Raw genomic sequence first — 27,296 nt, forward strand, 5'->3', positions numbered from 1 at the left:
CATTTCGCACGACGCAGCGGTTGGGAACACAGACATTTTCGGAGCTGGAGCCGCCACTGCCGCCGCCATTTTGTGTCTGTGGAGAAAGAAGCGTCTGTGGCGGCTGGAAGTGGACGGAGACCACCCGTGAGACGGCGGCGTTTCATACCCGAGGTTCCCCCTGTGTCGTCCCCCAACCCCCCTCCGCGGTCAGCATGTGGTGAAGCCGGAGCCGCGAGAGACCCGGGGAGAGGAAGAGGAGTCGGAAGGGAGGCGGGGTATCGAGAGCGGCTTCAGCTTCAGCTGCGGCGGGCCTCGGAGGGGGGCCGCGGCGCAATGTCAGAGCAGACGCCGGCCGAGGCCGGTACTGCGGGGGCCCGGGAGGACGCCTGTCGGGATTATCAGTCATCACTCGAAGACCTGACCTTCAATAGCAAACCGCACATCAATATGCTGACCATTCTAGCCGAGGAGAACCTGCCCTTCGCCAAGGAGATCGTCTCTCTCATCGAGGCCCAAACCGCCAAGGTTTTTATACACCCCGCAGCCTCCTATTCTTCTAATACTCCCTGATTTTAGTGTCAGCCTCATCCCAGGTCTCGCTTCCGTCCAAAGGGGGACAGTGTTCCTCCTCTCCAACCCCCCCCCCCCAACTCAGGTTCGGTCTTTGGCCCAGGCTTCGAGCGTGGGCCTCGCTTGAAGGGAGGGAGTGGGGAGGATAAAGGGTGGAGTTCCACTTCCGCTTACCAGCTCCCTATTTAGGCCACCGCACCGTCTGTCCCGAGGCACACGCTTTAAGTAGAGCCGTTTGGGGAGGGGGGAGGCTTAAAAGGCAGTTTGCGATGTGGGAAAGTAAGTGTTAAAACCTTTCTAACCCCCTGGGAAGGTGGGGAGTGGATCTTCCTCCGTGCCCCCCGCCCCCGTACCCTTTTGGGTAATTGTGTCTGTGGGTTGGAAGGAGGTGAAGGGGGACCTGGGAGCGAGCTGTTGGCGGGTGGGAATAGGGCACTGGCCCCGAGTGGAGCAGCCGCCTGTTAGGAGCCCAACATGGCGCCTGAAAAGCACATGATGCGAAAGGGAAGAGAGGAGAATCCATTCCCTGCCAGCCAGGCAGCTGCTCACACCCGTCAGCCCCGTTTTGGGGTGGGGGCGGCTAGGTATAACTAGTATTCTCCTGTCGGAGGGTCTCATTTGCCCCCAAATACGGGAAATTGGGGTTGAGGGTGGGGCGTGGGGGTGGGGGTGGGGAGGAGATCTTACCCAACCTGTAGGTGGAGAACCGGCCCACTGGGTAACAAGTACTTGTAGGTTTTTTTTTGAAAAGTTCAGTCCCTCCTCCTCTTCCTTTTCTCTTTTTTTCCTCCCTTCCCTGAGTGAAGACGTGCTTTGCCTCACCCCTTGACAGCAGTGGTCCTCTGCCACCCTATATTTCCCTGTAGTCCTCCTCTTCTGTGGATTCATGTGGGAGCGATATGTCATTTAAGTTACTGTTAAACTTAGTTATCATAATGAGTTTTAATAGCTTCCCAGTACTACGTTTTAAGTTATTTTTCAAGCTTGTACTTATGGTTTAGTTTTTTTTTTCTAGTTGTTAGTGATTGAAATGATCAGGATGAGCCTCCTTTTAGCAGAGTGAACCCCTTTTAAAAGGCCACTTTAACAACAACCACCAATATATTGTTTAGAGGCGGTTTCTGTCTAGTGTAAAACTGAGTGGTCTGACTTTAATAAATGGTTTTGAAATGTGTGACTGGTATTATAAAATTTGTGAATAAAACATATAAAATATGTATTTGTCTTTTTTATTTACCTTTGTAAGGTGTAGATTTGTTTCCAAGATTTATTTTTATCTACGTGGTTGTGTGTTTTAAACAAAGTCTTTAAGTGACTTGGGTTCATTCTTTAGGTTCCATCCACTGTTTTGGGTAAATCTGTTCACAAGATACACGGTCTCAGGTGGTCCTTTCATTCCTTAAAGAGGACAAAAAGTGAAGTTTTTTTTTTTCTTTTTCTTTTTTTTTAAAGGCCCAGCAAGTTTGTCATGCTCAGTCTGACAGCTAAAATACAAGTCCTTATTCACCTTTCCCTGAATGTCTGTTTGAAACAGCTATTTTTTTAAAATACGAGATTTAAAAAGGAAGCATTCCTTATACTCAACATCGTTTTTATACCACAAACATGTTGGACATGAAAACTTAGTGTTTGCCTTGTTGAAGGCTTAACATTAAATGGCTTTTTAAAAAAACCAAATTTCACTTTTTTAGAAGAAAACATTGATTTTTAAAATCCTACCTAGCATTTTTGAGATTACTAATCTTCCACAGAGACTAATATTTAGCAGATCAGGTTGTCACTCAAAGAACCGTTTCCTTGCTGATTTTTAATGGATCCAGAAGATCTTCTGAGAAGTGAAAACTAAATGCTGAATATAGTGACCACATTAAAATTTGTATTGTGTATGGCTACACAGAGTGGTGAAAATAGATGGACTATTTGCTGATGAAAGACAGCTGAAATTATTTTGGCACACGTTTCCTGGTTATTTTTGTAAAGCCAGATTGAGGAAAAGATGTAAAAGTCACTGGGGGAAATAATCAGGGTTGGGCTTGAGGGTGAGGGGAGGGATTTTCTGTCCTTTGGTAGCAAACTGGCTTGGTTTTGTGTTTCTGGAGGTGAATGTTTGTGTCCTTATTCTCTAGCGTCTCAGCATTACTAAACTTAGGAATTCACACTTAATTTGACTCCTCCCATGAGGCAGTAGTAGGGAAAAAATATTACATATAAGGATTCACTTGTACAATAAAAAGTTAGGCTGCTGAACAGATTTTGGTTTTAAAGAGATCCTGTTTATCTGCATAAGTACAACAATGACTAAAATGATATAAAACATGACATGGTAAGATAAAGACACAGCAATAAAGTAGTTAACATGTTGGTACTTAATAGTTTACCCACATGCAATGGCCTTGTGAAACCCTTTTATTGATAGTACCGTGGAAGAAAATTTTCATACAAAGTTATTCAAAGGTTTCCGTAGTCAACTTTGGTTGTAAAGGTGTTATCAGAAGCAAGAGCACTTCCACACACTTGTATGGGCAATTGATTTTGTGAAATACGGCATTGTGTACTGCAGAACTGTGTGCTTACCCTAGCTACAGGTAGCTATGGGTAAGAGTTGTTCAGGGTTAAGTTTCCTATACACATGGGGAGGGTAAATGGGGCTAATTTTGTTTTTGTTTTTAAATCGTGAGTGCTCCTGTGGAATGGGAGTTAACAGTTTATATGGTGTGTCTTAATGCTTCTCAACAAGTCTGTGAACCTGCTGATGCTTTCTGGAAACTTGCTGTGCTTTCTAAAAGCCAGAGATGGATAGGCATTACAGTTGAGCTGGGGCAACATTGCTTTGCTTTGGAAAGGGCCACCTGTATCGGCATCATCACACTGGCTCTGCACAAATTTAGAACCCCTGGTTTGTGCGTGTCAGAGGAAAAATTTCGACGGAGTCTGTGCTGTGAAGAAAATCTTCAGGACAAATCCTGGTTTCCAGAGTCAAGTTCAACCTGACTTACATGACTCAGCGGCTGCTCCATCCAGTTTTTCTTGTATCAGTAACAACTTGCACCTTCCTGCATGTTCATGTGCAAGTTTAAAATTTTTTTTGCCATTAACTTCATATGCGAAGTGTATTTAGCTTCTTTATTCATTGGATTATAGAGAAGTAATCCTAATGATTTTGCAGGTAACAAAAGCTTCATAGACTTTAACATATAAAGTATGCCTATGGAAATTAGGATTTCTTTCAGAAGTCTAAAAACTTTTGTTTCATTGAATCTAGGTACATTATCTTAAGTTAATGTGAGTCACAATGCTTACACTTAGATTACAGAAAATACCCTCTCCCTTTTTTGGTCACTTAAAAAAAGTTTGGTTTTGTTTTATTTAACCATAGGAATCTGAAATTCCATTGAGTGTTAAATGAATGTATTGGAGACTGGTTTTTCTTTCTAATAGTTCTGACCTTAATTTACTCTAAAGGTCATTCTAAGAGGTGAGAACTTGAACACTTACGTTTCATAAAGGTTAATATTCAAAAGTATATCAACAAAATAGAGGTCTGTATTTAGGTTAAAAACTCATTTTAAAAAATAATTCTTTGGTGGCAATTCTCTATACTAAACTTCTCAGTTTCTTTTTTATTACTTTAGGCTCCTTCCTCAGAGAAGCTTCCTGTTATGTACCTTATGGATTCTATCGTGAAAAATGTTGGAAGAGAGTATCTCACTGCCTTTACTAAAAATCTAGTTGCAACATTTATTTGTGTGTTTGAAAAGGTATATATACATTTAGAAACATTTGAATTTTGAAAAAATGTTCCTGATTAAATAAATACTTGCCTTTGTGTTGGGTTTTCTTGGGTGGTGAAATGTTTTATTGTCTTGGACATTTGCCATGCTAAAGTTGGTGTTTTATGTTTAAAGCAGAGTCTAGGTGTTTTGCATTAATCCAAGAATAGGTGGGTTTGCTTTTAGAATTTTTTTGATTGGGTTTATTCACTTAATTGGCAGATACGTTTCATCAGTAGAATATATGGGCAAAAAGATCTGAAGCTATCTCAAGGGTACTTCAAATTTCATTGTTTAGGTTCCTGGCTTTAGGATGTTGACTATTTCTACCAAAAAAAAAACCAAAAAACAAAAAACAAACCAAAAACATTCCTATAGGATATGTCAACCTACGATTGATGCCTGAAACTTTTGTGATTTTTTTTTTCCCCCTGGAAATGTTTCCTTTTATTATTTTGTTGAAATGTATTTTATGTGAAAGTTCTAGGCATGTGTGAATGTTGGATCAGTGAATTGCTTTAGGTTAATATGGAAATACTCCCTCTCTACCCTTCTTAGTATTTAGAAGAAAGTCTTGTGAGTTCCTATACCTAGAGATTGTGAATTCCTTCTGTAACATTGTATCTGATGGTTTGGTTAGTATTACATTGAGGAAGACAAAGGATTTGCAGAAGGAATTCTCTTCCTGTCAGGCTTCATCTTTTCATGCTGAGCAAAAAGGCATTTACCAAGATACTTGGGTTTAAAAGTTGTTCCCTAACAAAAAATTGGTAGTCTTATATTTTAGTAGAAGCACCTTTTGTGTTTGGAGAACTCTTACAGTTGTTGGACTTGGAGGGCTGGGATTATTATCCGATTTTGTTTGTTAGAACAGAAAATGTAGTTGCTACTTCAGTAATTTTTTCCCTTTAAGTTCTTAGAGAAAAATACTGCTGAATAGGTATGTGCAGAAGAAGTTTGGAAAGCTGTAATTTCAAATTGTATTATGGATTTTGTTTTAGTGTATGGTAGACCTCTGGTAAATACTGCTTACCTGAGACTAGTTTAAGGAGAAGCCAGTTTTGTGTTACAGAAATTGGTGTGCTAAACCAGTGTCTTGTTTGCAGTTTCAGTATATTCAAATTTATTTGGATGTTTGGTAGAATACTTTTACTGGCTGACTGGGTCTTAGCATTGCAGAAGATGAAATTGACCTTGTAGAAAATAATATCTAAAGACTCAAATATAGTCAGAGCCTTATTCTAAAGTTAAAAAAATTGAATTCAGTTTTCCCAAGTAGTAGGTTTCTCTGGTGGGTAATTTTAAAAGTACTGTTGTTGTTATGCCCATTAGAAGCATGAGTGGATAAGTTATTTAAAACTAAAGCTCATCAGTGGCAAAGACTTTGTGAATTTCAATTATTCAGATGCCTTCCATACCACAGGTAGCTGGTTCATAGGTACCAACCATATTATATTGCAGAAGATTAGTTAGTGAGATAGTTGTCTTTAACTTTGTACTACATGTAAACTTTAAGCTATCAGATAAACTATTTTCTAGTTTTTTAATTTTTGTTCAGAGTAAGTAACAATAGGAATGCCATATCAAGCTCTAAAATTTGGAAATAAGTACTTTTAAAAATTTAGACCTGCCCAGTTTCTTTCATGAAAGCTAGGTGACAGTAAATTTTTCTAATTTTTTTGGACAAATTTAATAACTTCTCATCTGCAAATATTCCTTTAATTATTACTGTTGTATATATAGTTACAAATGAGTAGTACATGTACTATATGTAAAGTAGACTAGAGATATGTAGCTTTATACTTGATATATAAAACATCCTATAGTACCTTAACAAGCCATAGAACTGTTCTGTTGTTCTAGGTGGATGAAAATACTAGAAAAAGTTTATTTAAATTACGTTCCACATGGGATGAAATATTCCCTTTGAAGAAACTTTATGCCCTGGATGTCAGAGTCAATTCATTAGATCCTGCTTGGCCTATTAAACCTCTGCCCCCCAATGTGAATACATCTAGCATCCATGTGAATCCTAAATTTTTAAATAAATCGGTAAGTTTTAACATGAATGGTATATAACTAATACTTTAACTGTCAAGTTTTGAATTCTAAAGTTTCTTGCCAGAAAAAAAGTAGCAAGAATATCCTGTGCTGTTTAATTAATAAAAAAAATTCCCCCCTCAGCTTCACAGTGCATTTAAAATAAATATTCTGTTTGTTCAGGTTTCTATGATATATGTATTTTGGTTTTCAAATTCCTGAAAATTTTCTACCTGTTTTTTTTTTTTTCTGCCTGTTTTTATACGATTGGCCATATACGATTATGAATAGTATTTATTAAGAGAGAAGCTGAGAATTTTTAGTTATCCCTTAGCTGCTTCCTTTTTAGCTGTGGTTTCTTTTTGTTTGTTTGTTTGTTTAACAAATTTTTTTTTCTTGTAGCCCGAAGAGTCTTCAACACCTGGCACGGTGGTCAGTTCCCCTAGCATCTCCACTCCTCCAATTGTTCCGGATATACAAAAGAATCTTACCCAGGAGCAACTAATAAGGCAGCAGTTACTGGCAAAACAAAAGCAGTTGTTAGAACTTCAGCAGAAAAAGCTGGAGCTTGAGCTAGAGCAAGCTAAGGCGCAACTGGTAAGTGGAGGAGATTTGGCATTTTAAATACTTTTAAACCTGTTTCAGTTGGAGAAGGAATTATTTTGTGTTTTAATTGTATTAACATGTTACTTTTATTAGTGGTGTATTTTTTCCACTTTTATTTATTTTGCAAAGTATTGTGTATTTATTAGACCAAAATTTTATATCCTTATTGTAAAATTCACTTGAATATAGACTGCACTATTTTTTTCAAATACTTTGTATTAGATTACTATCTTAAATGATAGTACCTTAGTTTTCTTAAAAATTATATCATTTGGGAGTTCCCGTCATGGTGCAGTGGTTAACGAATCCGACTAGGAACCATGAGGTTGCGGGTTCGGTCCCTGCCCTTGCTCAGTGGGTTAATGATCCGGCATTGCCGTGAGCTGTGGTGTAGGCTGCAGATGAGGCTCGGATCCCGCGTTGCTGTGGCTCTGGCATAGGCTGGCGGCTACAGCTCCGATTTGACCCCTAGCCTGGGAACCTCCATATGCCGCAGGAGCAGCCCAAAGAAATAGCAAAAAGACAAAAAAAAAAAAAAAAAAAAAAAAAAATTATATCATTTGGACTCAGTATTAGTCTCAGGATGGTAGATGTGTTGTGGCAAATGTTTTTGCCTCATCTTTGATATTTTATGAGTTTACATTTCATTTTGTGAGCAGAAATCCTCAGCAGTTCCCTAGAAGCATACCAAAAAAAAAAAAAAAAGCCATTACAGAATTAAGGCAGCCAGGAAGATTATGTATTTCTGTGCATGAATGACCTCATACTGAGTTACTTTACTTAGCACTTGATGTTATTTGAAAGTGAGGGAGTACAGGAAGGCAGAATTTTGTAAGTTCAATATTAGTGCCACTTCGAGAGGAACTAAATTTTATGACACAGTTCAGCTGGAATGACTTTGACTCTTGCATTTGGAGTGCAGTGATTTATTTAGTAGTGTTTTTCAAGTATCAGTCTGGCTCAGAATTGAGTAATTAGGAAGAGAGGATTTTTTTTTTCATTCTACCTAGAAGTTACACAATCCCAAAGTAGAGGACTAGTAAGAAAGAACAATAAGCATTATACACTGTAAATACAGTTTCTTGACAAATAATCTGCATGTTTTACAGTTTTAACAGGAACATTTATTTTATGTTTTCAGGCAGTTTCTCTTAGTGTTCAGCAGGAGACATCCAACTTAGGTCCTGGATCTGCGCCATCCAAATTACATGGTTCACAAATTCCCCCTATGGCAGTTAAAGCTCCCCATCAGGTTCCTGTGCAACCTGAAAAAAGTCGCCCAGGTCCATCTGTACAAATTCAGGATTTGAAAGGGACTAACCGGGACCCTCGTCTTAATAGGATGAGTCAACATTCCTCTCATGGAAAAGATCAAAGTCACAGGAAAGAATTTGTAATGAGCACATTGAACCAGTCTGATATTAAGACAAGTAAAACTATGCCCTCTGAAAAACTAAATTCATCCAAGCAAGAAAAAAGTAAATCAGGTGAAAAAATAACCAAGAAAGAACTTGACCAATTAGATTCTAAATCCAAATCTAAATCTAAATCACCATCACCTTTGAAAAACAAGTTATCGCACACAAAAGACTTAAAAAATCAAGAATCCGAAAGCTCAAGGGTTTCTGATATGAGCAAGAGGGATCCAAGATTAAAAAAACATCTTCAGGATAAGACTGATAGCAAAGATGATGATACAAAAGAGAAGAGAAAAACTGCAGAAAAAAAAGATAAGGATGAGCACATGAAGTCATCTGAACACAGACTGGTGGGAAGTAGAAATAAAATCATTAATGGAATTGTACAAAAGCAGGATACAGTAATGGAAGAATCAGAAAAACAGGGGACAAAACCAGGGAGATCGAGTACGAGAAAGCGATCAAGATCACGATCACCCAAGTCTCGGTCACCAATTATACATTCTCCCAAGAGAAGAGATAGACGGTCACCCAAACGAAGGCAGAGGAGTATGTCTCCAACCTCAACACCCAAAGCTGGGAAGATCCGCCAGTCAGGAGTTAAGCAGTCGCACATGGAAGAGTTTACACCACCTTCCAGGGAAGACAGAAATGCGAAGAGAAGTGCTAAACAGGATATTCGAGATCCAAGGCGAGTAAAAAAGACTGAAGAGGAACGGCCACAAGAAACTGCAAATCAGCATTCTACCAAGTCAGGCAATGAACCAAAGGAGAATGTAGAAAATTGGCAAAGTTCCAAGTCTACCAAAAGATGGAAATCTGGTTGGGAAGAAAATAAAAGGTAGGATGTTAACACTTTTAATCAAGTAGAATAATGTTTTAAAATTCAGTGTAAATTTTAATATTGGATAGTATTGGGTGCTATAATTAGTGCTTTTTTTCTGTTTAATTCTTACAACTCTGGGTTAACTACTATTATTATTGCTATTTTATAGATAAGGAAACTAAAGTTTAGAAAGGTTCTGCCTAAGGCGGCACATCCAGGACGGGCACAAATCAGAATTCATGTCTGATTTTCCTGACTTCAGAGTTTGTGCTCTTAATCATTTAATTAACTTTTATATTCATTTTATCCAGATTCTGTTAAGGATCTTTAAATATGGTCCTGAGAATTTAAAAATTTTTTGTGAAGTAACATGTTGCTTTTATGGTTTCAGTTTACAACAGGGTGATGAACATAGTAAAGCTCCTCATCTAAGGCATAGGGAGAGCTGGTCAAGCACTAAAGGAATCTTGTCACCTCGAGCCCCAAAGCAGCAGCATCGATTAAGTGTAGATGCCAATCTTCAGATTCCTAAAGAGTTAACTCTTGCAAGCAAAAGAGAATTACTTCAAAAGGTAGCTACTATGCTCCTATGTAGTCATTATTCTCCTCTTGTCTGTAAGTTTTTTCGTAAGCACTTTCTATATTTAAAATATTTGATTTCCTTTTATCACCCCTATGCAGACGAGTGAACGTTTAGCATCTGGTGAAATTACACAGGATGAGTTCCTTGTTGTTGTGCATCAAATTCGACAGCTATTTCAGTATCAAGAAGGTAAACATAGATGCAATGTACGGGATAGTCCTACAGAAGAAAATAAAGGTGGATTAAAAAAGAAACCTCTCTTATCTGATGCTGAATTAACCTACTATGAACATAAAGCAAAACTGAAAAGGACACAGGTTCAGCATTCATTTCCAAGACTTGATCTCTTAGATCCTGATATTTTTGACTACCCTTTGACTGATGCCTTGTTGTCTGGAATAGAATGTGAGCCATCCAAAAGTAAACATGCAAGTAGGAATAGTGGAGCACAGTTTGACAGAAAAGAACAATTTAGTGAAAGAGCAAGACGTCTTTCTCCTATATCTGGGAGTCGTACTTATGCTGAGAATCTTTCACCCCATGAGGGCCGGAGAAGACATGACGAGCAAGTCTCTGCTAAAGGTAGAAAAAGTTAAATCAGATTATGCCTATTGAATCACACAGCAGTGAAGGGAAAATGAACAAGCTAAGTGGGATGGATTTTTGTGACTGTTCAGATTACTGGTTTTTTTGTTTGTTTTGTTTCATTTTTTTCCCTCGAAGGGAAGGGAGCTAATATTTGTAAGGCCAACTGTGTTGCCAGGTATTTTACTAGGTTCTGTATGTGATCTGATTTAATCCTCAGTGACCCAGCGAAATATATATTATCCCAGTTTCGCAGATAGGAAACAAGACAGAGAGGTTAAATAACTTGCTCTCCAAGTCAAATAATTAGTAAAGTGACCAAATGGGGATTTTTTTTTTAATCAAGGTGTGTCTGACTCTAGAGGGCATTCTCTTACCTACTGCTTGATGCTTTCTTTTCCCTCCTCTCTAATAGAGTAAGATAGTTACGGATGTTTTGGATAAACATTTACAAGAATATAGAAAGAAGATTTTGAGATAATTTGATATAAATTATCAGATTCAGGGAAAATAATTCTTTTTTTCTTTTTAAAAGGTGTACGAGAAGAGCAGAGATCACCATTCAATGATCGTTTTCCACTTAAGCGACCTAGATATGAAGATTCAGACAAACCATTTGTAGATAGCCCAGCATCAAGATTCGCCGGACTTGATACAAATCAGCGGCTTACAGCTTTAGCTGAAGACAGACCATTATATGATGGACCTAGTAGGCCATCAGTACCAAGAGATGGCCCAGCCAAGATGATTTTTGAAGGACCTAATAAATTAAGCCCTAGAATTGATGGACCTCCTGCACCAGGTTCTCTTCGGTTTGATGGGTCACCAGGACAGATGGGGGGAGGTGGCCCTTTGAGATTTGAAGGACCGCAAGGCCAATTAGGAGGTGGGTGTCCTTTAAGATTTGAAGGTCCTCCAGGACCAGTAGGGACACCTCTGCGGTTTGAAGGGCCAATCGGTCAAGCAGGAGGAGGTGGTTTTCGGTTTGAAGGATCCCCTGGCCTGAGGTTTGAGGGATCTGCAGGTGGTTTGCGATTTGAAGGACCAGGGGGCCAGCCTGTGGGTGGTCTGAGGTTTGAGGGACATCGGGGTCAACCTGTGGGTGGTCTGAGGTTTGAGGGACCTCATGGTCAGCCTGTGGGTGGACTTAGATTTGATAATCCCCGAGGTCAGCCTGTAGGTGGACTTAGATTTGAGGGAGGTCATGGTCCATCAGGGGCTGCAATTAGGTTTGATGGACCTCATGGCCAGCCATCAGGTGGGATCAGATTTGAGGGCCCTTTGCTACAGCAGGGAGTTGGAATGAGGTTTGAGGGCCCCCATGGTCAGTCACCTGGAATGAGGTTTGAAGGACAACACAGTCAACTTGGTGGGAACCTTAGGTTTGAGGGTCCACATGGTCAACCAGGGGTTGGGATCAGGTTTGAAGGACCTTTAGTCCAACAAGGAGGTGGAATGAGGTTTGAGGGTCCTTCTGTACCAGGAGGTGGCTTGAGAATTGAAGGGCCTCTGGGTCAAAGTGGTCCAAGATTTGAAGGTTGTCATGCTTTAAGGTTTGATGGACAGCCAGGTCAGCCATCACTGTTGCCAAGATTTGATGGATTACATGGTCAGCCAGGGCCTAGATTTGAAAGAACTGGTCAGCCAGGCCCACAGAGATTTGATGGACCACCTGGACAGCAGGTTCAACCAAGATTTGATGGTGTACCTCAAAGATTTGATGGTCCACAACACCAGCAAGCATCAAGGTTTGATATTCCTCTTGGTCTTCAAGGCACACGGTTTGACAATCATCCTTCACAAAGACTTGAGTCTTTTAATCAGACTGGTCCATATAATGATCCACCTGGCAATGCTTTTAACACCCCATCCCAAGGACTACAATTCCAAAGACATGAACAAATATTTGATTCACCTCAAGGACCAAATTTTAACGGACCACATGGCCCTGGAAACCAGAGTTTCTCAAATCCCCTTAACAGAGCTTCTGGACACTATTTTGATGAGAAGAATCTTCAGAATTCTCAATTTGGAAACTTTGGCAGTTTACCTGCTCCAATAACAGTAGGAAATATTCAGGCATCTCAGCAGGTAAGTGTGTTATTGTAAAATTATATTGTATGCAGATATGAATGATTCTCTAGTGTTGGAGGAGTATTTTCAGGAGATAAACCATAGGTTGGGAAGGTTTTTAAAGAAATTTATTTTTTTTTAATTTAAAAAATTTTTGTCTTTTGTCTTTTTAGGGCTGCACCTGTGGCATATGGAGGTTCCCAGGCCAGGGGTTCAGTCGGAGCTACAGCTGCCAGCCTACACCAGAGCCACCATAACGCTACATCCAAGCCGTGTCTGCGACCTACACTACAGCTCAAGGCAACACCAGATCCTTAATCTGAGTGAGGCCAGGGATCGAACCCACAACCTCATGGTTCCTAGGTATATTCGTTTCTGCTGCACCACAATGGAAACTCCTAAAAAGTTTAATTTTCTAGTATTTTTTGTGTGTGTGGGTTGGGGGCAGTTTTCAACGTATTTCAAAACTCCACCTGCTAGAGAAGTGGGATGAGAGTCTTTTGGGGCTGAAATTTGCAATTTAAATACAAAGTTGATCTTAGTTCTTCCAGGATCTAGAGAAATCTATCAGCCGCCCCCACCCCCCCGTCTTGTTTTTGTTTTGTTTTATTTTTTCGTTTTTTGGTTGCAGTTGTGGCATGTGGAAGTTCCTGGGCCAAGGCTTAAGGCTTGAACCCTTGCTATAGCAGTGACAACACCAGATACTTAACTCAGTACACCACTAGGGGAACTCCATCATGTTTTCGTTTTTGTCTATTAAAGACTTTATGTTTTAGAGTAGTTTTAGGCTCATAGCAAAATTGAGCTGTGAAGTACAGGGTTTCCCCATATATCCCTTGTCTTCACATATGCATAGCTTCGCCATTATGGAATCTGTTCTACACAGTGGCCTAAGCCAGTGCAGTGACAATGCCAGATCCTTAACCTACTGGGCCATAAGAGAACTCCTGGTTTTTTTTATTTTGTTTTGTTTTTGGCTTCAAAGGTAGTAAAAGTATGATACAATTAATGTGTTTCATAGATCTCTGCTACATTGTACAACTGTTCAGCCCTGATAAGCTTAAAAGCAACAGTATAGCTGATTATTTATAGACTGTTCTTTGATTAGGAACTTCCTTACCCTGATTTAAACAAGTAAGAAAATCAGATTGCCCATGCTTTTACAATCTATAATTGTTTCTCTTCCTCTCCTGCCTTTTACCACCTTTCTATCTTTCTGGTCAAATGCAGTTGTTTGATGTTAATGTCAACACAGCAAGCTTGAATCTTATCTGCTAAATGTATTCATTATGTCACCTAAACATGTATGGTCAGTTGTTGGTATTCTTTTGCACTTGTGCTGCATACATGTAAAAATGCTTATTGAAATAATGTTAAAGCAGTATACTTATAATTTGTGATTAATTCAGTCAATACTACTTTTGCTTGCTTGGTGAAATTCTCCTGGGCTAAATTTACTTTTTGCCAGGTGCTGACAGTTTCTTGGTCAAATTTATTTTATGCTAGAACATTGCGTACGAGAAATTAAAAAACAAGAAGATTTTAAAAGCATGTTACAAACTGTTGATAGAAAGCAGTCTTCTGTTGCTATCCAGTGGTTTGAGAAAACAACCTGCTTATTATATGTTTGTTCTTAAAAGGAATGCTACTGTAAATGATAAGATATTCTAGAATGGGATTTGACTTCATCTTGTGAACATTATACAGAGTGGATGGGGTTTTTATTATGTACACATACTGCTGAAGGTTCATACAGATACAGAACAAGGCTTATAGGTGGATATTTTTTTGCACTGTAACAATAGGTAAAAGTCCTACCTTGGAGTTCCCGTCATGTTACAGTGGAAATGAATCCAACTAGGAACCATGAGGTTTCGGGTTCGATCTTTGGCCTTGCTCAGTGGGTTAAGGATCTGGCATTACCGTGAGCGGTGGTATAGGTTACAGACACAGCGTGGATCCTGTGTTGCTGTGGCTGTGGCTTAGGCTAGTGGCTGTAGCTCTGATTTGACCCCTAGCCTGGGAACCTCCATATGGTGCTAATGAGACCCTAAAAAAAACCAAAAACAACAAAAAAAGGCTTACCTCACTCTTGACTACAAATACAATATTTGTATGATTGTACAGTATTTGTTTAATGACTTTTATTCTTTAACATTCCTTTAAAATCTTTACAATTTCCTTTGTAACTCAAAGTTTGTTAGCAAAAAAGATGATCATAAAGAAGTTCAGATTGCTAATTAAAGCATGCTTTTGGAGTTCTCATCATGGCTCAGCTGTTAATGAACCCGACTAGTATCTATGAGGACGCGGGTTCAATCCCTGGGCTCGATCAGCAGGTTAAGGATCCAGCGTTGCCATGAGCTGTGGTGTAGGTCACAGATGTAGCTCGGATCCTGTGTTGCTGTGGCTGTGGCGTAGGCCAGCGGCTATGGCTGTGCTTCGACCCCTAGCCTGGGAACCTCCATATGCTGCAGGTGTGGCCCTAAAAAGACAAAAACAAAAGAAAAAAAAACCAGGCTTTCAACATCTGTGTAAAGGGGTCAGTTCTGGAGTTCTGGCCTCAGCTTTGCTGTTTACTGGCTATTACGACAGTGTATAGGTCACATCTTGATGCCAGTTTTTTATTTGTAAAATAAGGTAAAGCCCTAGTAAGGTAAAGTGAATTGTATAGGGTCATACAGTTTAGTTGTTGGCCACCTTATGTTTGCATGGTATCTGCAGCTTTTTAAAGAATTTTCATATCCATTCTTAGTTCCTTATAATTTTGCGAAAAAGACCAGGGATATTGTTCCTTTTAATGAAAAGCCTGGAAGTGAGGTGATCCAGTCAGGTTATACTTATAAATCTTTATTATCATAGAAATCAGGCCTTACGATATCTGTGAATATATTAATGTAATTCAAGTGTTAAAGTTTTACTTAAAATATAGAAAGAATGTTTTTAAAACCAAGATTTCTCTTAAAGGTTCTGACTGGTGTTGCTCAGCCAGTAGCATTTGGCCAGGGACAGCAGTTTTTGCCCGTTCATCCACAAAATCCTGGAGCATTTGTTCAAAATCCTTCAGGTATGTACTTTCTGAATTTTGTTTTTCAAAAGACAGTTATTATAAAATGACAAATTTGAGAGGACATAAGCTATATAGAGAAATGTAATTTGGCTAGAATGTTTTGTTTCTGTGTTTGTTTATATTGTTGATGTATATTCACACTGATCCCTTTTACAACTAGAGGTGTTTAGCCAGGACTTGTAGACCACAAAAAGAGAAAATAAGACCTATCTGGTGGAACCTGGAGGGTGAAGTAGGAATGTGGTGTGACTTTTGTGTCGAGGTAAAATGAAATTAATGACAAACCTCAGAAATTTCAATTATTTGGATTTTTTAAAAAAATTTGCTTTTTAAAAAGGGCCACGGTATCGCAACACAACAATGGGAGGAAAAAGTATGTATACATGTATGTGTAACTTGGTCCCCATGCTAGAGAGTGGGGGGGGGAGTATACACACACACACACACACACACACACACACACATACATACACACACACACACACACATACATACATACATATATATACACACATACATCCATATATATACACACACACATACACACATATATACACACATACACATATATATACACATACATACATATACATACACATACATATATATATACACATATATATACACACACACACATATATATATATATGTATATATATAATTCTAGAAGCATTAAAAAAAAAAAAAGGGCCACAGGTGTGGCATATGGAAGTCCCCAGGCTAGGGGTCTCATTGGAGCTACACCTGCCAACCTGCACCACAGCCATGGCAATGCCAAATCGTGGCAACATTGGATGGTTAACCCACTGAGCAAGGCCAGAGATCAAACCCAGATCCTCATGGATACTAGTCAGGTTTGTTTCTGCTGAGCCGCAGTGGGAACTCCTGTTTGATATTTTGAATTTTTGTTTTGTGTGTGTGCGATGATCCAGTAAACATTAAGTGAGTACTAGAGACATCACCTTATAAGTTGATTCATTCATGTCTTTTGGGGCACTCAAATAATAACTGTACACAGCATGTTAAAAATAGAAAAACACTTCTGTGATTTTCTTACCAGATGTCCATGATAAGCATATGTGGGGTGAGGCATAACAATAATGTTATGAATATAATAAAAATAGTAGACACAGGGGCTTTATAAATAAATTTTAGTATTTTGTGAAAAGTGGAAAGTATGTAAATTAAAATTACTGCAAAATCAATGTATTGAGAACTAACTCAATCAAATGGTAATGGTACTTGCTTTATTTTTGAATCATTAAATTGGCCATCTTTAGAAACATGGCTGTAGTGTGGCGCTATTTAGTTTACATATGTAGAGAGTTTTCCAAAAGTTCTGAAGTAACTAGGGAAGTTCTAGCTAAGATCTAGTTTATGCATTAGGTTTTCAACTGTATCATCTCAAGAAATTCACTCAATTAATTTGAAAACAGTGTTTTTAATTCCTAGATTGACAATTAGGATTAATATTTTTCATATTTTTTGTTTTCACTGTAATGGAAAGGGAAGGAAAGAATTTGGGGTCAGAAGATCAGGGTCAAAATTTCCATTCTGCTACCTTATAGGCGGGTGGGGTATAAACAAGCAAATAGAGTCTCTGGGGTTCGGGTTGTTTTTTCCTCTGTAGATAGTATATGATAAAAGTCAATGTTTCCCTGAGAATTTTTTCTTTTTTTTTTTTTTTCTCTTGGACACTCAAATCAGACAGTGTGTGCAAGAGTACTTTGTTAACTTGTAAAGTGCTACAGTAGTGTTTTCCTGTAGAACTCACTTTTTCTGAATTTTTCTTTTAGGACTCTTTTTCTTATTGAGTAGAGGATTTGTTGTATCAGAGTTGATAGCATGAGATAATGTAGCAACTGCAGATTTTGCCCTTTTCTGTATGAGTTAATATACAAAACCACCTGCAGATTTTTGCCCTTTTTTGTATGAGTTAATATACAAAACCTGCAAATTGTTCTTTTGCTTTTATGGCCTTGGGTGTTTATGTAGACAGGGCATAGCAATGCCACAGAGGAAGTCATATTTCCTGGGTTGGAGGTATCGAAATGAGATGTTAGCTTTGCCTTCCTTCTTCAAGTTTTACTTAAAGAGATATGAGAAGTTTTCAGTGTTCTGTATTCAGCTTCTCTCGAGGCTTTTCCTCAAAATTGAAAGTGAAAACCTCCTTTTCCTAGTGGTAAATATACTAATGTTCATTATTCATCCAAACAAATACTGATCATTTTGCTATATGCTAGGCATTGTGGTAGAATGACTCTAGTAAAGGTTTATCTTTCTAAGAACTTGATAGTATAGCAGGATCTATGGACTGTTTCATTTTTCCTAAACAGCTATTCATTTCTATCTATTGATAAGCTAGTCACCATCATTGGGTACCAAGTATGATATTCCAAGTATGGTATTCTGAGACTTACCTCTTATTCCTATTTCTAAATGCATAAAAAATCAAATCAAACTGAGTATGTTATGTCTAAGTTTTTTTTTTTTAATTTTTTCTGTTTTTTAAAAATCATATGTTACAGGTATGTAATATAGTGATTCATAATTTTCAAAGGTTTTACTCCATTTATAGTTATTATAAAATATATTGACTATATTTCCTATGTACAGTATATCCTTGTAGCTTATTTTATACCTAATAGTTTACCTCTTAATTCCCTACCTTTTATTTATATTTGGGGTCAGAAGATCCATGTCTCCACTGGTAACCACTAGTTTGCTCTCTTTTTGTCTGCTTTTTTTTTGTTATATTTACTAGTTTTTTGTATTTTTTAGATTCCACATATAAATGATATTATACAGTAATTGTTTTTGTCTGACTTATTTCACTTGGGCTGTTTTTTTAAAAAGAAAAACAAATATTATATATACTACTGAATACCATGTGCCTTACAAATATTGATTCAGTTAATTCTTATAACAACCTTAGGTAGGAAAGATATTTATTACCCTTTTACAGGTAAAGAAAACTGAGGCAACATGATCATGTCACACAACTAGAAAATGAAATTTCTAATAGTATCCCAGGAGTTTGGTTCTATAGTTAATGCTCTTGATCATTAAACTTGGGTGCCCGAAGACATGCTATTAGCTAGTTATGAGTCTTGGACATATAAATAGCTAATTCTGATGAAACATAAATGTTGAACTAGTGTGTGAAATGGCTGTTGTAATTGTCTGTTGAGGTTGATTTGTTCATGTAATCAGACATTTCATTTCAACAGCCTACTGTGTACAAGGCACTGTGGTGAGTGTAAACAATGCAGTGTTTAGGGGCAGGGATTATTGTTTTCAGGTTGCAAGTTGAATTTCTGCTATTAAGAGGAATTTTTAGTGGTTCAGAACTTTTTATAGAGGTGTGGTAAGATGCATAGTAGTGATATGCATATATATTAATATTCTTTTTATAGTTGACTTAAAGAATTGTAATTATTAGATTAGTGCTTAGCAAAATATGGAATTGGATTGATTCCTCACAAGTGACCTTAAGGGGAAGATTGTTATCTATCCTCGTCTCATTTATTCAAATTATTGAAGCTGTAGTAAGCCTGACATCTGTTGAGCAATAGCTTGATCTGCTTTGCAAAGGCAGTAATTCAGCAAAAGGTCAGAGGGGCAGGTATAATCCTTGCCACTTGGTTCATCTCTCTGCATTAGTTCCCCTGGGTAATCATGGGGGCTGGGTAGGAATATTTCCACTTAGACTTCGCTATTTCTTTTTCCTAGAAGTCTGTGCTAGGAGATCTACTTAATCTGTACAAAACTTCCTTTCCCAATATGGTTAGATGAAGAATAGAGAATTAGAAGGGTGAAAAGCTGAACCTAGAGGTGGTGCTGCATTGCATAGAAGGGAGCATGGAACTCTCTGCCCTCTGTTTTCTGCTTTGCTTTGGCATGGAATTAATTGGGCAACAGTTAATTGCTTTTTTAAGATCACACATATGTCCTTATAAAGTATTAGTGTTTTTTAAGAGGTGATGATTTGCTGACCTAAATGCAAAGTTCATTTTTAGGAGCTTTTGATAATGACACTCATCTTAAGATTTTTGTCAAATTTGATGTTGATAGGACATCTTGAAGAAAATTTTAAAAATGCTTAGTATAATTTGCACTTTTAAGTTCATTCATTTTAAGTGTTTTTTTTTTTTTTTTTTTTTTTTTTTTTTTTAAGGAGCCCTTCCCAAGGCATATCCTGATAATCATCTTAGTCAGGTGGATGTAAATGAATTGTTTTCAAAACTGCTGAAAACAGGAATTCTTAAATTGTCCCAGCCTGATTCAGCTACAACACGTAAGTATGATTCTATTATTTGTCTACACAGAGCTTTTTCATTTTTATAAAGATAATATGATAAAATATAATGATGTATTCTATGATAAAAATTTTTACAATAATTGAATTCTTAGGTATACTTCGTTTTTTTGAAAATCAAATATAACTGGTTTATAATGAAATTTTAAAATATTTTCAAACATGGAACTTGTACCTTTATAGTGGACATTGTTTCAGTTAACATTCCTGTAAATATCAGTGCAAAGTTTTTTCTAATTATTCTATGTTAGTTTAGCTTATAAAAAATGAGAATATTGATGAAATAAAATTTCTTGAAGATTGACTTTTAAGAGATCAGATCTAATATCACTAGTCAAAATATAAAAGACTTGCATTAGGTTCCTTGGCTAGTAATCAGAAGCACTGAATAGGCAACATGGGATTCTCCATATGCTTTTAACACTATAGTGTTCTCTATAAAGAGTATATGGAAACTGGTATTGAGGAATTTGTTATGTTTCATTTCAATTGAAGAAGTAAACGAAGTTGCTGCTCAGCCCGCTGCTGAGGAGGAGGAAGATCAAAATGAAGATCAGGACGTCCCAGATCTTACCAATTTTACAATTGAAGAATTGAAACAGTATGTAATATAATTTTTTAACTTTCTAAGGTACTTTCTAGGTAAAAAGGACAGTGACTTTAATTTAACAGTGTACGTTATCATTAGTGCTATTTGTTTTAACCCCCCTTCACTGTTTTTAAAATTAAGGATGCCTGGGAGTTCCCGTCGTGGCGCAGTGGTTAACAAATCCAACTAGGAACCATGAGGTTGCGGGTTCAATCCCTGCCCTTGCTCAGTGGGTTAGGGATCTGGCGTTGCCGTGAGCTGTAGTGTAGGTCGCAGATGCGACTCGGATCCCTTGTTGATGTGGCTCTGGTGTAGGCCGGTGGCTACAGCTCCGATTAGACCTCTAGCCTGGGAACCTCCATATGCCGTGGGAGCAGCTCAAGAAAAGGAAAAAAGACAAAAAAAAAAATTTAAGGATGCCTATTTTATCTTTTTTAATGTGGTAAAATACGTGTAACAAACTTAAGCCTACTTAAACAATCACGTTTGCGCATATGTCTGCTGCACAAGTATTTAGGCCAGAAGTCTGCCCCAGCATTTCTATTTTTTATTATCTCTGTTTGGTATAGGGAGTTTAAATATTAGGTATTGATAATCATGTCTTCCTTTTTATCTTTATTTTCTCATATTTGTCACGTTTTTCTGTATTGACTTTCTCATGCCTTTGAAGATAAGAAAATGTGATTTTTGTGGTCTGGTATTTAAAAAATTCTTTCATTTTATAGAAAATACAAATAAAATCAAGGAAATAAAATTACCTACAATTCCGCCTTTATTAATAACCACTGTTACATTTGGTGCATATATTTTCTTAACTTTTACTCCCTATATTACTTATAAAGAAAACATTTAAAGTTGCTTTATGGATTCGTTATATTGTTATGAGTACTTTATAAAAAACAGAACTGCTAATGGGATTTACCCTTTTAAAGGCAGTTTTTCCCCAAGTGATGCTTTCACATAAAGCTTTATAATGAAAGTCCTAAAGGATCATAATGAAAGATGGCATCTTTTTCTCCAAGTACTACTATTTACTTACGGCAACCATTTAGTAACTCTTTTAAGTGTGGTTCCCGGCATTTACTTCTTTATTTTCAAAAGATAGTTTTCTGATTTATTACATTTTGCTTTAACAATTTCTAGACTTTCTGAAAGTAATTTAGCTAGCTCTTTTACTATCCTACCAGGTCTCCTCCATGTAGTTATACAACCATTTTTCATTAAATCGTTATTCAGTATTATTATTATGACTCTAAAGTTTTTTTTTCCTGGTATACAGAGTACCTGGTGTACTTGTTTTGCCTTATTCTACACTGAAAAAGTTTTTGGGAGTTAATAACTGCCCTGTTTATTCATTTACTTGGTCTGCATACCTGTTTCTTTGGAGAGCCCAGAATTTAAAAAACTGATTATTGGCCAACCTCAGTTTCCCATTAGTCTAATATTTTTTCTTTTTAGTTATCCATACTATTATTTCTTCTGTACCTGTTTCACTATTCTTTAGACCAGGGTGGTGGAACAATTGAGTTATTTAGAACTTCAGAGATCTGGAGAAGTAGAATCTGATTGTTCTGCCATATCCCCCTTGATACTGACATTAATATAAGAACAGGCCAGCTATTGCCTTATTAGTTAGCAGATGATCATTCCATTATTATATCTAAGGAAATAAGTAACCAGGCTAGGCCTATTGATAAGAGGACAGACTCTTTGTTCCAGAATTAACTGAAGTTAAAGAGAGTCAGTGGCACTACTGGAGAATAATATTGATCTTTGGATATTAACTCAGCTAGCTCTTAGGCTGGAACATTATTTTGTCACATAATAATGGCTTCACCATGATTAAAATATGGAAAAATGAAGTACTTATAACTGCCCCCTTTTTTTAAAGGCCATGAAGCCATGTTATCAAAACTAAAGATTATTTCTGTGTTTTTCAATATAGACGTTATGATAGTGTTATAAACCGACTATACACTGGTATTCAGTGTTACTCTTGTGGAATGAGATTTACAACATCACAAACAGATGTATATGCAGATCACTTGGACTGGCATTATCGGCAAAATAGAACTGAAAAAGATGTTAGCAGAAAAGTCACTCATAGACGTTGGTACTACAGCTTAACAGTAAGTAATCCACATGCCTCTGAACTTTTAGCCTTTAAATTGTATCATTCTAGAAGTATATTAGCTTAATTGCTGAATGCTAACTAGCATGTTTTTTGGATAAAATTTGACCCCTAGAATATAAAAGATTTTTAAAATAAATTTGAAGAGTACGCATTTACTTTTTATTGAGATTAGAGAATACAGGTTTCTTCTAGCTCTAAAACTCCAAGGTTCTATGACTGGTTTTTTTGTGAAAAATTGTACATGAAATTTATGTTGTTTACAGTAGTAATTTTAACTCTAGAGGTAATGGAAAGTAAACATTAAGATCTTATTTGGGAGTTCCTGTCGTGGCTCAGTGGAAACAAATCTGACTAGGAACCATGAGGTTGCAGGTTCAATCCCTGACCTCACTCGTGGGTTAAGGATCTGGTGTTGCCGTGAGCTGTGGTGTAGGTCACAGACATGGCTCTGATCTGCTCTGGCTGTGGTGTAGACTGGCAGCTATAGCTCCGATTGGATGCCTGGCCTGGGAACCTCCATGTGCCTCAAGTGCGGCCCCAAAAAGCAAAAAAAAAAAAAGATCTTAATTGCTCGTTGATTGCTTAATGTTGTCTACTAGTTATGGGACTCAAAGGTATAATTTTAAATAAAGCATATTGTAGAAGAATGTATCCTTATGTTTAAATGGCATTATATTGAATGTGTGCAGAAAAATTTAGAAACAAATGAGTATACTCTTTGTAAATTAACTCTTTTTAAGGACTGGATAGAATTTGAGGAAATAGCTGATCTGGAAGAACGTGCAAAGAGCCAGTTTTTTGAAAAGGTGCACGAAGAAGTTGTGCTCAAAACTCAGGAGGCTGCTAAAGAAAAGGAGTTCCAAAGTGTACCTGCTGGACCAGCTGGAGCAGTTGAGGTAAAAGAAAAACGTTACATTTTCTACCTCTTATAGACCCTTCATGACCTTCACTTCCTTTAAGTAAATAATCATAAATTTATAACTTTATTTACATCCTTTTAATGATTTTTAAGGTTTTTTGGGAGTTTCCTGGTGGTTCAGTGGGTTAAGGATCCAGTGTTGTCACTGCTGTGGTTCTGGTTACAGCTGTGGCACAGGTTCAGTCCTTGGCCTGGAAACTTCCACATGCTGCGGGCATGGCCAAAAGAAAATGATTTCTTGTAAGCTCTACTCTTTAGTTTTACCCTTATGATCTGCCTTTGGGTTTCATAACCACTATAGTTATTACATAATTATCAGTGACCAAGAGCAGTGGTTGCATGGACCAATTTTGCATGGAAGAATGCACAATCCTTAGAACTTATTTTATATTATATTTCAACCGTGTTTGAATTTTCAGAAAAATTTTAAATTACTTTCTCCACTCAACAAAATGTTTATGTACTTTTGCTTTTATGGGATTAAATATGTTCTGTTTTGTAAATTTCATTTTATATGATTATTTTAGAGTTGTGAAATTTGCCAAGAACAATTTGAACAGTACTGGGATGAAGAAGAGGAGGAATGGCATTTAAAAAATGCTATTAGAGTCGATGGAAAGGTAATTTTCAGTTCTTTATAGAGTACTTTATAAGGAAGGTGTTTTTTTTTTGTTTTGTTTTATTGTAGGGGTAGCTCACCACTTTGAAAGAAAAATGTTAATTGTTTTTGATTTTTAATAAAAAAGGTATTTCTAAGTATTGAACTTCAGTCACAGAGTGAATTGGAAGGGATTTTAGCAATCATCTGGTCCTATACTCTTTTTATGTAAGAGGTTACATAACTAATGATAAATTCAGGACTCAGTCTTCTGAGTCTATGGAGTCTGCTTTCTACATAACTATAGTATTTTGATTCAATTTATATTTCATTATAAAACTGTTTCTATCTTGAAAACATATTCCGTGTTATTTACTTATGTAAAGGAAGTTTAAGGAGAAATCAGGATGAAAATTTTGTTTTTATCCATTTTTTGTCACATTTACAAAGATAGTTTATCTTCTGGTTTAAATTTTAAAAGAAAACATTATCACTATAGTCCACTAGAAATGAATATGCATGTGAATACTTAACTTTTTCATTTTTGCTTCAGATTTATCATCCATCATGTTATGAAGATTATCAAAATGTAAGTTCTTTTTGGTTGCTGTTTGTTCTCATTAACATTAATAAATTTTGTTATTTTTTGCATCAGAACAGCATTGTTATTTTAATCTTGATATGTTCAGCTGTTTTAGTTTTTATTTATATAGCATTTTGATTGCTCACTAAATATTGGTGCTAGATTAATAAGATCTGATTTAAATTCCGAAATTTTTGTATCATTCTTTGCATTCTCTTCTGTTCAATGTTGATGATGTCTTCTACCAGGTCACTAGGCTTAGAGAAATGTGAGGAAAACTAAAGATGAGGTTTATGATGGGAGTAGTTTTTGTAAAAGTTATGGGTAGTGTTTATTGCTTTTTTTCTTACATACTCCACTCAGCCACGTAATACAGGAATAATTTTTGAATGCTCATACATGAAATCTGAAAATCAGCCCGTAGACCCTTAGAAGTTCAAGTTTTCATATTTGTAGCATGACCTTTTCTTTTCTTTTTTTAATGGCCTAATCCATGGCTTTGGAAGTTCCTGGGCCAGGGATCAGATCCGAGCCACAGCTGTAACTTGCACCACAGCTGTGGCAACGCTGGCTCCTCTACCTGTGCCATGGTAGGAACTCCATGACCAGTTTTTTTAAAACCAAAGAATGGAACAAATTAGCTTCCAAAGAATATTTGTTTCACAAGTTCAAGGGACAGTTTAGAATATTTACTTAGGTTATCAAAAGACTAGACTTCATAGGATGTTTTGATGGTTTGTGGGGATTTTTAAAAAATCTGAGTTTTTGAAGTTAGGAGTCACACATCCCAGGATATTTATTTCTAGGTGTTATCATCTAGATATTGGGGTTAAACATACAATCATGTCTAATCAATCGATTTCTTTTGGCCTTACATTGATTACTGCTTTTCTACCTTAGCACATTGCTGAGTACATATCAAATGCTCAATGTACATTTTATTAATTGGCTGCCTTTATGGCATGTTTTGTGGAAAAGAAGGGTTTTCAGTTGCATTTGGTGTATGTTTTTTCCCCCCATACAAGGGTTTTACAAAACTGTCATTTCATGTGATACTTTTGAACTTTAATCAGTATTTAAAGGGCTTTTCATTTTATAGACGTCTTCATTTGATTGTACACCATCTCCCAGCAAGACACCAGTTGAAAATCCCTTGAACATTATGTTGAACATTGTCAAAAACGAATTGCAGGAACCTTGTGAGAGTCCCAAGGTTAAGGAAGAACGAATTGACACTCCACCAGCTTGTACAGAGGAAAGCATAGCAACACCCACTGAAATTAAAACAGAAAACGATACAGTCGAGTCAGTTTAAATAAAATGAGAAAGGTATGTTTTTCTTTTTTTAAAAAAAAAAGCTGCTGTTGGATCTAGAAGGTGAAGAATTTTTTATGTATATATAGACATATATCTATATAAATTGGCTGAGGCAGGGCCTTCAGCTATCATTTGGTTAATAAATACATTTTAGTATTTGCATTTCCTACTGCCTGCACAGTTTCAGGTGCTTGTCGTGTGAAAGTTCTGTAGATGTGTGCAAATTTAACAAAATGAAATTGTATATGTAAAAAATGTACGATTTTCACTTGTGAAACTGTAAATTATAAATAAAAATATTTTTGCTACATGGAGTGTAATATTTATGCACACCATCAAATAAAGACAGTGTTTCTGTAATTTTTATTGGGTGAAAATGGAATTAAACAGCAACTTCAACATAAGATTTTTTTCTAGTAGCTTCCCATGATTAAAGAAGCAAAGTCTGAGTTTTATCCTTCAAAAGGGGGTTGTGAGAGCACTGCAGGACTTTTCTCAAACTGAAAAGCCAGGGTCAAAAATTTTTTTTAATAAAAGGACATATTTGCATATATATATATCTATATATCTCCAGCTATAGAGAACCATCCAGATGTTCATTTTTGAAAACTATCTAATGAAGCAACTTTTATTCTTAAACTTTGACACTGATGCCATCAAACGATTAACAAATATATTTAAGTACTAAAGCTGATTTTTTTTTTTAATGACATTTTTCAAATTTGTCCAACGATTTAATGGACGTGAACATATTTCTATTTTAAGTTACAGGGGAATCTGTAAGAATGTTAATTTGAAACATGGTTAACTTTTTTCCTTTGTTGGTTTTGACTGAATTAGATGGATGCCATGAGATGTTAATATTCACACATGTAATAAATAGAATGATGATGAAATTCCAGTTTCTATCTCTTTATTTCTTGAGTGGTTTTAGAGTGACGTCTTATGTCTTTCATCACTCTGTTCTTTAAAACATGAATGAGTGCTATGAGCCAGGCACTCTGAGATGCAGGCTTTTTCTTTTCTGCTATTTATTGGAGGAGATAGGCATATAAAACAATCAAAATTAATGTGTTGAGCACTTACTATATGTAGGCATTGGCAAAAAAGTATATTTTCTCTGATACTTACAAATAATCCTAAATGGTAGATGTGGTCTCCAGTTTACAGATGAAATTGAATCATTCACTTAAAAAGCTGTAAACAAGAATGTGAACCTGGTTCTGCTTCACTTTACTCCATATTATTTACACAATTTATAAAAATAGCCTAAGAAAAATGCTAGCTAGAAATAGGCACACCAAACTGTCTGGGG

The 27,296-nt window shown here is 36.8% G+C and overlaps 1 protein-coding gene across 4 annotated transcripts; it reads left to right on the forward strand.

Annotated features, from left to right (window-relative positions):
- PCF11 (PCF11 cleavage and polyadenylation factor subunit) lies at window positions 1–26,877 on the forward strand. 4 transcript variants are annotated; one of them, XM_013979192.3, is made up of 16 exons: window positions 1–507; window positions 4,185–4,310; window positions 6,186–6,374; window positions 6,765–6,959; window positions 8,110–9,227; window positions 9,604–9,784; window positions 9,894–10,377; window positions 10,916–12,471; window positions 15,421–15,520; window positions 19,701–19,820; window positions 20,337–20,442; window positions 22,376–22,559; window positions 23,305–23,460; window positions 24,011–24,103; window positions 24,635–24,670; window positions 25,764–26,877. In XM_013979192.3, the coding sequence occupies exons 1-16, from the start codon at window positions 316–318 to the stop codon at window positions 25,977–25,979; spliced, it is 5,052 nt and encodes a 1,683-aa protein (XP_013834646.1). In that variant the 5' UTR covers window positions 1–315; the 3' UTR covers window positions 25,980–26,877. The 4 variants fall into 4 exon arrangements, with proteins under 4 accessions (XP_013834646.1, XP_020918236.1, XP_003129756.2 ...); XM_021062577.2 differs by having other exon boundaries at window positions 20,340–20,442; XM_003129708.7 differs by having other exon boundaries at window positions 9,894–9,984.
- The last annotated feature ends 419 nt before the right edge of the window (window positions 26,878–27,296 follow it).

Source organism: Sus scrofa, chromosome 9 (genome assembly GCF_054392235.1).
Source record: "Sus scrofa isolate SSC_HxYL_T2T_F1_AM1 chromosome 9, Sscrofa_HxYL_maternal_Yorkshire_Landrace_v2.0, whole genome shotgun sequence".
NCBI classification, from domain to species: domain Eukaryota; kingdom Metazoa; phylum Chordata; class Mammalia; order Artiodactyla; family Suidae; genus Sus; species Sus scrofa.